Raw genomic sequence first — 12,100 nt, 5'->3', positions numbered from 1 at the left:
TGAGTCACAGCGGGAGACTACGGTGACACAGCAAGGACACAGCGGAACACAGTGGGGGACAGAGCGGGAAACAGCGTATGACAGAGCGGGTCACAGCAGGGACCCAGAGGGACACAGCGGAGGAAACAGAGGGGACACAACGGGACACAGCATGGGACACGGCTGAAGACACCGCGGGATCCAGCGTGGGACAGAGCGGGGACACAGTGGGACACAGCGGGGTCACAGCGGGGGACACAGCGCGCACACAGTGGCAAATTGCGAGACACAGCGGGGGACACAGCGGGACAACGTGGGACACTGCAAGACACATAGGGGGACACAGCAGGACACAGCGTGGGACACAGCGGGGACACAGCAGTACACAGCGGGGACACAGCTGGGACACAGCGGGACAGAAGGCCACACTGCGGGGGACACAGGGGGTCAAAGTGGGACACAGCGGGACAGAGTGGGACACAGTGGGGACACAGCGGGACACAGCGGGGACACAGCGGGGAACACATCGGGACACAGCGGGGACACAGCGGGGACCCCGCGGGGAAATAGCGGGACACAGCGTGGACACAGCGGGACACACCAGGACACTGCGGGGGACACAGCGAGGACAGGGTAGGACACAGCGTGATACAGCAGGACACAGCAGGACACTGCAGGGACACAGCAGGACACATCTTTGACACAGAGAGGGGCACCGCGGGGGACACAGCGGGGGACACAGCGGGGAACACAGCGGGACACAGAGGGGACACAGCTGGACACAGCGGGATACAGAGCGGGACACAGCGGGGACACAGCAAGGACACAGCGTGGACACAGCAGAGGACACTGCGGGACACAACGGGACACAGCGTGGGACACAGTGGGTCACAGCAGGGGACACTGCGGGAGACATAGCGGGACACAGCAGGGGACACAGAGAGAACACAGCGGGACACAGCGGGATACAGCGGGGATAAAACGGGACACATCAGAACACAGCAGAGACACAGCGGTGACACAGCGGGACACAGCGGGACACAGCGGGGACAGAGCAGGACACAGCGGGGGACACAGTGGGACACAGCCGGGACACAGAAGGACACAGCGGGACACAGTGGGACACAGCGGGGACACCGCTGGTGACACAGAGGGACACAGCGGGGGACACAGCGGGGAACACAGTTGGACACAGGGGGGGACACCGCGGGGGAAACTGGGGGGGACACAGAGAGGACACAGCGGGACACAACGGGACATAGCGGGACACAGCGGGACAAAGCGGGGAACAAAGCGGGGGACACAGCGGGGACACAGCGGGACACAGCGGAACACAGTGGGGGACACAGCGGGACACAGCGTGGGACAGAGCGGGTCACAGCAGGGACCCAGCGGGACACAGCGGGGGACACAGAGGGGACACAGCGGGACACAGCATGGGACACAGCGGGACACAGCTGAGGACACCGCGAGATCCAGCGTGGGTCAGAGCGGGGACACAGCGGGACACAGAGGGGACACAGGGGACACAGCGGGACACAGCGGGGGACACAGCGAGAGACAGCGGGGGACTCAGCGGGGGACAGAGCGGGATTCAGTGGAGGAAACAGTGAGGACACAGCGGGACACAGCGAGGACACAGCGGGGACACAGCGGGACACAGCAGGGGACGCAGCGGGACACAGAAGGACACATCGGGGGACACAGCTGACAAAGCGGGATACACGGAGGGACACAGCGGGGACACAGCGAGGACTCAGCGGGACACTGCGAGACACAGCAGGGGACACAGCGGGAAAAAGCGGGGGACACAGCGGGGGACAGAGCGGACAAAGTGGGACACTGCGAGACACATCGGTGGATACAGCGGGACACAGCGTCGGTCACAGCGGGGACACAGCGGGGACACAGCGGTGATACAGCGGGACACAGCGTGGGAAGCAGGGGGACACAGCGGGGGACATTGCGGGGGATATAGCGGGACACAGCGGGGTACACAGAGAGAACACAGCGGGAAACAGCGGGATACAGCGTCGGACACAACGGGGACACAGCGGGGGACACAGAGAAAACACAGCAGGACACAGAGGGATACAGCGGAGAAACAACGGGGACACATAGGGTGACACAGCGAGGACACAGCAGGACACAGCGGGACAGAGCGGGACAGAGCGGGACACAACGGCACACTGCGGGAGACACAGGAGGTCACAGTTGGACACAGCTGGACAGAGTGGGGCACAGTGGAGGCACAGCGGGGACACAGCGGGACACAGCAGGGACACAGCGGGACACATCTTGGACACAGCGGGGGACACAGCGGGGAACACATCGGGACACAGCGGGGTCACAGCTGGACACAGCGGGATACAGAGCGGGACAGAGTGGGGACACAGCGAGGATACAGCGGGGACACAGCAGAGGACACAGCGGGACACAGCGGGACAAACCGTGGTCTCAACGGGACACAGCGGGGGACACTGCAGGGGACATAGCGGGACACAGTGGCGGACACAGAGAGAACACAGCGGGACACAGCGGGATACAGCGGGGACACAACGGGGACACAGCTGGACACAGCGGGGACACATCGGGACACAGCGGGGACAAAGCTGGACACAGCGGGATACAGAGTGGGGACACAGCGAGGATACATCGGGGACACAGCAGAGGACACAGAGGGACACAACGGGACAAAGCGTGGTCTCAGCGGGACACAGCGGGGGACACTGCAGGGGACATCGCGGGACACAGCGGCGGACACAGAGAGAACACAGCGGGACACAACGGGACATAGCGGGACACAGCGGGGCAAAGCGGGGAGCAAAGCGGGGGACACAGCGGGACACAGCGGGACACACCGTGAGTCACAGCGGGAGACTACGGGGACACAGCAAGGACACAGCGGGACACAGCGGAACACAGTGGGGGACAGAGCGGGACACAGCGTATGACAGAGCGGGTCACAGCAGGGACCCAGCGGGACACAGCTGGGGAAACAGAGGGTACACAGCAGGACACAGCATGGGACACAGCTGAAGACACCGCGGGATCCAGCGTGGGACAGAGCGGGGACAGAGCGGGACACAGCGGGGTCACAGCGGGGGACACAGAGCGCACACAGCGGCCAACTGCGAGACACAGCGGGGGACACAGCGGGACACAGTGGGGTACACAGCGGAGGACACAGCGGGACAACGCGGGACACTGCAAGACACATCGGGGGACACAGCGGGACACAGCGTTGGACAAAGCGGGGACATAGCAGGGGACACAGAGAGAACACAGCGGGACACAAGGCCACACTGCGGGGAACACAGGGGGTCAAAGTGGGACACAGCAGGACAGAGTGGGACACAGTGGGGACACAGCGGGACACAGCGGGGACACAGCGGGACACATCTTGGACACAGCGGGGGACACAGCGGGGGACACAGCGGGGAACACATGGGGACACAGCGGGGACACAGCGGGGACCCCGCGGGGAAACAGCGGAACACAGCGTGGACACAGCGGGACACACCAGAACACTGCGGAGGACACAGCGAGGACACGGTAGGACACAGCGTGATACAGCAGGACACAGCGGGACACAGCGGGGACACAGCAGGACACATCTTCGACACAGAGGGGGGCAACTCGGGGGACACAGCGGGGGACACAGCGGGGAACACAGCTGGACACAGAGGGGACACAGCTGGACACAGCGGGATACAGAGCGGGACACAGCGGGGACACAGCAAGGACACAGAGTGGACACAGCAGAGGACACTGCGGGACACAATGGGACACAGCGTGGGACACAGCGGGACACAGCGGGGAACACTGCGGGAGACATAGCGGGACACAGCAGGGGACACAGAGAGAACACAGCGGGACACAGCGGGATACAGCGGGGATTAAATGGGACACATTGGAACACAGCAGAGACACAGCGGTGACACAGCGGGACACAGCGGGGGACACAGCGGGGAACACAGTGGGACACAGGGGGGGACACCGCGGGGGAAACTGGGGGGGACACAGAGAGGACACAGCGGGACACAACGGGACATAGCGGGACACAGCGGGACAAAGCGGGGAACAAAGCGGGGGACACAGCGGGGACACAGCGGGACACAGCAGAACACAGTGGGGGACACAGCGGGACACAGCGTGGGACAGAGCGGGTCACAGCAGGGACCCAGCGGGACACAGCGGGACACAGCATGGGACACAGCGGGACACAGCTGAGGACACCGCGAGATCCAGCGTGGGTCAGAGCGGGGACACAGCGGGACACAGCGGGGACACAGGGGACACAGCGGGACACAGCGGGGGACACAGCGAGAGACAGCGGGGGACTCAGCGGGGGACAGAGCGGGATTCAGTGGAGGAAACAGTGAGGACACAGCGGGACACAGCGAGGACACAGCGGGGACACAGCGGGGACACAGCAGGACACAGCAGGGGACGCAGCGGGACACAGAAGGACACATCGGGGGACACAGCTGACAAAGCGGGATACACGGAGGGACACAGCGGGGACACAGCGAGGACTCAGCGGGACACTGCGAGACACAGCAGGGGACACAGCGGGAAAAAGCGGGGGATACAGAGGGGGACAGAGCGGACAAAGTGGGACACTGCGAGACACAGCGGTGATACAGCGGGACACAGCTTGGGAAGCAGGGGGACACAGCGGGGGACATTGCGGGGGATATAGCGGGACACAGCGGGGTACACAGAGAGAACACAGCGGGAAACAGCGGGATACAGCGTCGGACACAACGGGGACACAGCGGGGGACACAGAGAAAACACAGCAGGACACAGAGGGATACAGAGGAGAAACAACGGGGACACATAGGGTGACACAGCGAGGACACAGCAGGACACAGCGGGACAGAGCGGGACAGAGCGGGACACAACGGCACACTGCGGGAGACACAGGGGGTCACAGTTGGACACAGCTGGACGGAGTGGGACACAGTGGAGGCACAGCGGGGACACAGCGGGGACACAGCGGGGACACAGCGTGACAAATCTTGGACACAGCGGGAGACACAGCGGGGGACACAGCGGGGGACACAGTGGGGAACACATCGAGACACAGCGGGGACACAGCTCGACACAGCGGGATACAGAGCGGGACAGAGCGGGGACACAGCGAGGACAAGGCGGGGACACAGCAGAGGACACAGCAGAACACAACGGGACAAAGTGTGGTCTCAGCGGGACACAGCGGGGGACACTGCAGGGGACATAGCGGGACACAGCGGCCGACACAGAGAGAACACAGCGGGACACAGCGGGATACAGCGGGAACACAACGGGGACACAGCTGGACACAGCGGGGACACAGTTGGACACAGCGGGGCCACAGCGGGACACAGCATGGGACACAGCTGAAGACACCGCGGAATCCAGCGTGGGACACAGCGGGGACACAGCGGGAAACATCGGGGTCACAGCTGGGGACACAGCGTGTACACAGTGGCAAACTGCGAGACACAGCGGGGGACACAGCAGGACACAGCGGGGGGCAGAGCGGGACAAAGCGGGACACTGCGAGACACCTAGGGGTACACAGCGGACACAGTAGGACACAGCGTGATACAGCAGGACACAGCGGGACACAGTGGGGACACAGCAGGACACATCTTCGACACAGAGGGGAGCACAGCGGGGGACACAGCGGGGGACACAGCGGGGAACAAAACGGGACACAGCGGGGACACAGCTGGACACAGCGGGATACAGAGCGGGACACAGCGGGTACACAGCGAGGACACAGCGGGGCCATAGCAGAGGACACAGTGGGAGCCAGCGCGGGACAGAGCAAGGAACACAGAGGGAACACTGCGGGACACAGCGGGGGACAAAGCGGGATACAGCGGGGGACACAGCGGGGGACAGAGCGGGCAAAGCAGGACACTGCGAGACACATAGGGGGACACAGCGGGTCACAGGTTGGGACACAGAAGGGACACAGCGGGAACACAGCGGGGACACAGCGGGACACAGCGGGACACACCGGGGACACAGCGGGAGACACCGGGACACTGCGGAGGACAGAGCGAGGACACAGTGGGACACAGCGGGGACACAGCGGGGGATACAGAGAGGGGACACTGCGGGGAATACATCGGGACACAGCGAGGACACAGCTGGACACAGCGGGATACAGAGCGGGACACAGCGGGGACACAGCAAGGACACAGCGGGGACACAGCAGAGGACACAACGGGACACAATGGGTCACAGTGTGGGACACAGCGGGACACAGCGGGGGACACTGAGGAGACTTAGCCGGGGACACAACATTGACATAGCGGGGGACAGAGAGAACACAGTGGGACACAGCGGGATACAGCGGGGACACAGCGGAACACAGCAGTGACACTGCAGTGACACAGCGGGACACAGCAGGACATTGCAGGGGACACAGCAAAGACACAGCAGGACACAGCGGGACACAGCGGGGACACAGCGGGACACAGCCATGACAGAGAGGGACACAGTGGTACACAGTGGGACACAGCGGGGAAACCGCTGGTGACACAGCGGGACACAGCAGGGGACACAGCGGGGGACACAGTGGGACACAGGGGGGGACACAGCGGGGAACACAGGGGGCGACACAGAGAGGACACAGCGGGAAACAACGGGACATAGCGGGACAAAGCAGGGAACAAAGCGGGGGACACAGCGAGACACAGCGGGACAAACCGGGGGTCACAGCGGGAGACTAAGGGGACACAGCGGGGACACAGCGGGACACAGCAGAAAACAGCGGGGCACAGAGCGTGACACAGTGTGGGACAGAGCGGGACACAGCAGGGACCCAGCGGGACACAGCGGGGGACACAGCGGGACACAGCTGAGGACACCGCTGGATCCAGCGTGGGACAGAGCGCAGACACATCGGGACACAGAGGGGACACAGGGGACACAGCGGGACACAGTGAGACACAGCGGGGGACACAGCGGTGGCACAGCGAGCACACAGCGGCAAACTGCGAGACACAGCGGGGGACACAGCGGGACACAGCGTGGGACACAGCGGGGGACAGAGCGGGACAACGCGGGACACTGCGAGACACATCGGGGGACACAGCGGGACACAGTGTGGGACAAAGCGGGTCACAGAGGGGACACAGCAGGGACACAGCAGGACAAGCGGGGACACAGCGGGTACACAGTGGGACACAACGGCACACGGCGGGGGTCACAGGGGGTCACAGTGGGACACAGCTGGACAGAGTGGGACTCAGTGGAGACACAGCGGGGACACAGCGGGACACAGCAGGGACACAGCGGGACACATCTTGGACACAGCGGGGGACACAGCGGGGGACACAGCGGGGAACACATCGGGACACAGCGGGGACACAGCTGGACACAGCGGGATACAGAGTGGGACCGAGTGGGGACACAGCGAGGATACAGCGGGGACACAGCAGAGGACACAGAGGGACACAGCGGGACAAAGCGTGGTCTCAGCGGGACACAGCGGGGGACACTGCAGGGGACATAGCGGGACACAGCGGCGGACACAGAGAGAACACAGCGGGACACAGCGGGATACACCGGGGACACAACGGGGACACAGCTGGACACAGCGGGGACACAGCGGGGACACAGCTGGACACAGCGGCATACAGAACAGGACACAGCGGGGACACAGCGAGGACAAAGCGGGACACAGCTGGACACATCGGGACACAGCGGGACACAGCGGGGACACAGGGGACACAGCGGGACAAAGCGGGACACAGCGGGACACAGCGGGGGACACAGCGGGGACACAGCGGGACACAGCAGGGGACAGAGCGAGGAAACAGCGGCACACTGCGAGACACAGCGGGGGACACAGAGGGTTACAGCGGGGGACACAGGGGGGGACAGAGTGGTACAAAGCGGGACACTGCGAGACACATAGGGGGACACAGAGTGACACAGCGTGGGACACATCGGGGACCCAGCGGGGACACCGCGGGGAAACAGCGGGACAGAGCGGGGACACAGCGGGACACACATGGACACTGCGGGGGACACAGCGAGGACACAGTAGGACACAGCGTGATACAGCAGGACACAGCGGGACACAGTGGGGACAAAGAAGGACACATCGTCGACACAGAGGGGGGCAAAGCGGGGGACACAGCGGGGGACACAGCGGGGAACACAGCGTGACACAGCGGGGACACAGCTGGACACAGTGGGATACAGAGCGGCACTCAGCGGGGACACAGTGAGGACACAGCGGGGACACAGCAGAGGACACAGCGGGACACAACGGGACACAGCCTGGGACACAGCGGGACACAGCGGGGGACACTGCGGGAGACATAGCGGGACACAGCAGGGGACACAGAGAGAACACAGTGGGACACAGCGTGATACAGCGGGGCCACAACGGGATACAGCGGAACACAGCAGTGACACAGCGGTGACACAGCGGGAGACAACGGGACAGAGCGAGGGCAGAGCAGGACACCGCGGGGAATCAGCGGGACACAGCGGGGACACAGCGGGGACTCAGCAGGACACACAGGGACACTGTAGGGGACACAGTGAGGACACAGTAGGACACAGCGTGACACAGCAGAACACAGCGGGACACAGTGGGGACACAGCAGGACACATCTTCGACACAGAGGCGGGCACAGTGGGGGACACAGCGGGGGACACAGCGGGGAAAACATCAGGACACAGCCTGGGACACAGCAGGACACAGCGAGGGACACTCCGGGAGACATAGCGGGACACAGAAGGGGACACAGAGAGAACACAGCGGGATACAGCGGGGACACAATGGGACACAGCGGAACACAGCATTGACATAGCGGTGACACAGCGGGACACAGCGGGACACAGCGGGGACAGAGCAGGACACAGCGGGGGACACAGTGGGACACAGCCGGGACACAGAAGGACACAGCGGGACACAGTGGGACACAGCGGGGGACTCTGCGGGGGATATAGCGGGACACAGCGGTGGACACAGAGAGAACACAGCGGGAAACAGCCGGATACAGCGTCGGACACAACGAGGACACAGCGGGGGACACAGAGAAAACACAGCAGGACACAGCGGGATACAGTGGAGAAACAACGGGGACACATAGGGTGACACAGCGAGGACACAGCGGGACAGAGCGGGACACAGCAGGACACAGCGGGGACAGAGCAGGACACAGCGGGGGACACAGTGGGACACAGCCGGGACAAAGAAGGACACAGCGGGACACAGTGGGACACAGCGGGGACACCGCTGGTGACACAGCGGGACACAGCGGGGGACACAGCGGGGGACACAGTGGGACACAGCGGGGGACAGAGGGGTGGAAACAGGGGGGGACACAGATAGGACACAGAGGGACACAATGGGACATAGCAGGACACAGCGGGACAAACCGGGGAACAAAGCGTGGGTCACAGCGGGACACAGCGGGACACACCGGGGATCACAGCGGGAGACTACGGGGACACAGCGGGACACAGCGGGACACACCGGGGGTCACAGCGGGACACAGCTTGGGACAGAGCGGGTCACAGCAGGGACCCAGCGGGACACAGCGGGGGACACAGAGGGGACACAGTGGGACACAGCGGGACACAGCTGAGGACACCGCGAGATCCAGCGTGGGTCAGAGCGGGGACACAGCGGGACACAGCGGGGACACAGGGGACACAGCGGGGGACACAGCAAGAGACAGCGGGGGACTCAGCGGGGGACAGAGCGGGATTCAGTGGAGGACACGGCGAGGACACAGCGGGACACAGCGGGACACAGCGGGGACACAGCGGGGACACAGCGGGGACACAGCGGGACACAGCGGGGGACACAGCGGGACACAGAAGGACACATCGGGGACAGAGCTGACAAAGCGGGATACACGGAGGGAAACAGCGGGGACACAGTGAGGACTCAGCGGGACACAGCGGGACACAGCGCGTCACAGCGGGGGACACAGCGGGGGATACAGCGGGACACAGCGGGGGACACAGCGAGGACACAGCGGGACACTGCGAGACACAGCAGGGGACACAGCGGGACACAGCGGGGGACAGAGCAGGACAAAGCGGGACACTGCGAGACACATCGGTGGATACAGCGGGACACAGCGTCGGTCACAGCGGGGACACAGCGGGGACACAGCGGTGATACAGCGGGACACAGCGTGGGAAGCAGGGGGACACAGCGGGGGACATTGCGGGGGATATAGCGGGACACAGCGGGGTACACAGAGAGAACACAGCGGGAAACAGTGGGATACAGCGTCGGACACAATGGGGACACAGCGGGGGACACAGAGAAAACACAGCAGGACACAGCGGGATACAGCGGAGAACCAACAGGGACACATAGGGTGACACAGCGAGGACACAGCAGGACACAGCGGGACATAGCGGGACAGAGCGGGACACAACGGCACACTACGGGGGACAAAGGGGGTCACAGTGGGACATAGCTGGACAGAGTGGGACACAGTGGAGGCACAGCGGGGACACAGCGGGACACAGCAGGGACACAGCGTGACAAATCGTGGACACAGCGGGGGACATAGCGGGGGACACAGCGGGGGACACAGCGGGGAACACATCGGGACACAGCGGGGACACAGCTCGACACAGCGGGATACAGAGCAGGACAGAGCGGGGACACAGCGAGGACACAGCGGGGACACAGCAGAGGACACAGCGGGACACAGCGGGACAAAGCGTGGTCTCAGCGGGACACAGCGGGGGACACTGCAGGGGACATAGCGGGACACAGCGGCGGACACAGAGAGAACACAGCAGGACACAGCGGGATACAGCGGGGACACAACCGGAACACAGCTGGACACAGCGGGGACACAGCGGGACACAGCAGAGACACAGCTGGACACAGCGGCATACAGAGCGGATCACAGCGGTGACACAGCGAGGACAATGCAGGACACAGCGGGACACATCGGGATACAGCGGGACACAGCGGGGGACACAGCGGGGGACAGAGCGGGACAAAGCGGGACAATGCGAGACACATCGGGGGACACAGCGGGACACAGCGTGGGACACAGCGGGGACACAGGGATGACACAGCGGGGACACAGCAGGACACAGCGGGGACACAGCGGGGACACAGCGGGACACAACGGCACACTGCGGGGGACACAGGGGGTCACAGTGGGACACAGCTGGACAGAGTGCGACACAGTGGAGGCACAGCAGGGACACAGCGGGACACAGCGGGGACACAGCATGACACATCTTGGACACAGCGAGGGACACAGCGAGGGACACAGCGGGGAACACATCGGGACACAGCGGGGACACAGCTCGACACAGCGGGATACAGAGCGGGACAGAGTGGGGACACAGCGAGGATACAGCGGGGACACAGCAGAGGACACAGCGGGACACAGCGGGACAAAGCGTGGTCTCAGCGGGACACATCGGGGGACACTGCAGGGGACAGCGGGACACAGCGGCGGACACAGCAAACACAGCGGGACACAGCGGGATACAGCAGGGACACAACGGGGACACAGCTGGACACAGCGTGGACACAGCAGGACACAGCAGATACACAGTTGGACACAGCGGCATACAGAGCCGATCACAGCGGGGACACAGCGAGGACAAAGCGGGACACAGCGGGACACATCGGGACACAGCGGGACACAGAGGGGGACACAGCGGGGACACAGCGGGACACAGCAAGGGACAGAGCGAGGAAACAGCAGCACACTGCGAGACACAGCTGGGGACACAGCGGGTTACAGCGGGGGACACAGCGGGGGACAGAGCGGGACAAAGCGGGACACTGGGAGACACATAGCGGTACACAGCGGGACACAGTGTGGGACACAGCGGGGACCCAGGGGGGACACCGCGGGAAACAGTGGGACACAGCGGGGACACAGCGGGGACACATCGGGACACACAGGGACAATGCGGGGGCCACATCGAGGAAACAGTAGGACACAGCTTGATACAGCAGGACACAGCGGGACACAGTGGGGACACAGCAGGACACATCTTCCACACAGAGGGGGCACAGCGGGGGACACAGCGGAGGACACAGCGGGGAACACATCAGGACACAGCCGGGACACAGCTGGACACAGCGGGATACAGAGCGGGAC

At 64.1% G+C, this 12,100-nt stretch overlaps 1 protein-coding gene across 1 annotated transcript in view; it reads right to left on the bottom strand.

Moving 5' to 3' along the window:
* Window positions 1-222: 222 nt before the first annotated feature.
* The window catches only part of LOC138835963 (keratin-associated protein 10-9-like), a gene marked incomplete at its 5' end in the record, with an annotated part of 45,322 nt that continues 33,444 nt past the window's right edge, over window positions 223-12,100 (bottom strand). Inside the window, 5 exons of the mRNA XM_070034537.1 lie at window positions 223-300; window positions 5,298-5,431; window positions 5,719-5,819; window positions 7,108-7,214; window positions 10,244-10,403. Of these exons, the coding sequence (XP_069890638.1) occupies window positions 223-300; window positions 5,298-5,431; window positions 5,719-5,819; window positions 7,108-7,214; window positions 10,244-10,403 (580 nt within the window). The remainder of the gene's footprint in view (window positions 301-5,297; window positions 5,432-5,718; window positions 5,820-7,107; window positions 7,215-10,243; window positions 10,404-12,100) is intronic.

The sequence above is a fragment of the Dipodomys merriami genome, unplaced genomic scaffold (assembly GCF_024711535.1).
Source record: "Dipodomys merriami isolate MVZ:Mamm:240054 unplaced genomic scaffold, mDipMer1.0.p SCAF_2427, whole genome shotgun sequence".
NCBI classification, from domain to species: domain Eukaryota; kingdom Metazoa; phylum Chordata; class Mammalia; order Rodentia; family Heteromyidae; genus Dipodomys; species Dipodomys merriami.
Note: the sequence above shows the minus strand (reverse complement) of the source record. Positions and strands in the feature narration are given on the sequence as shown.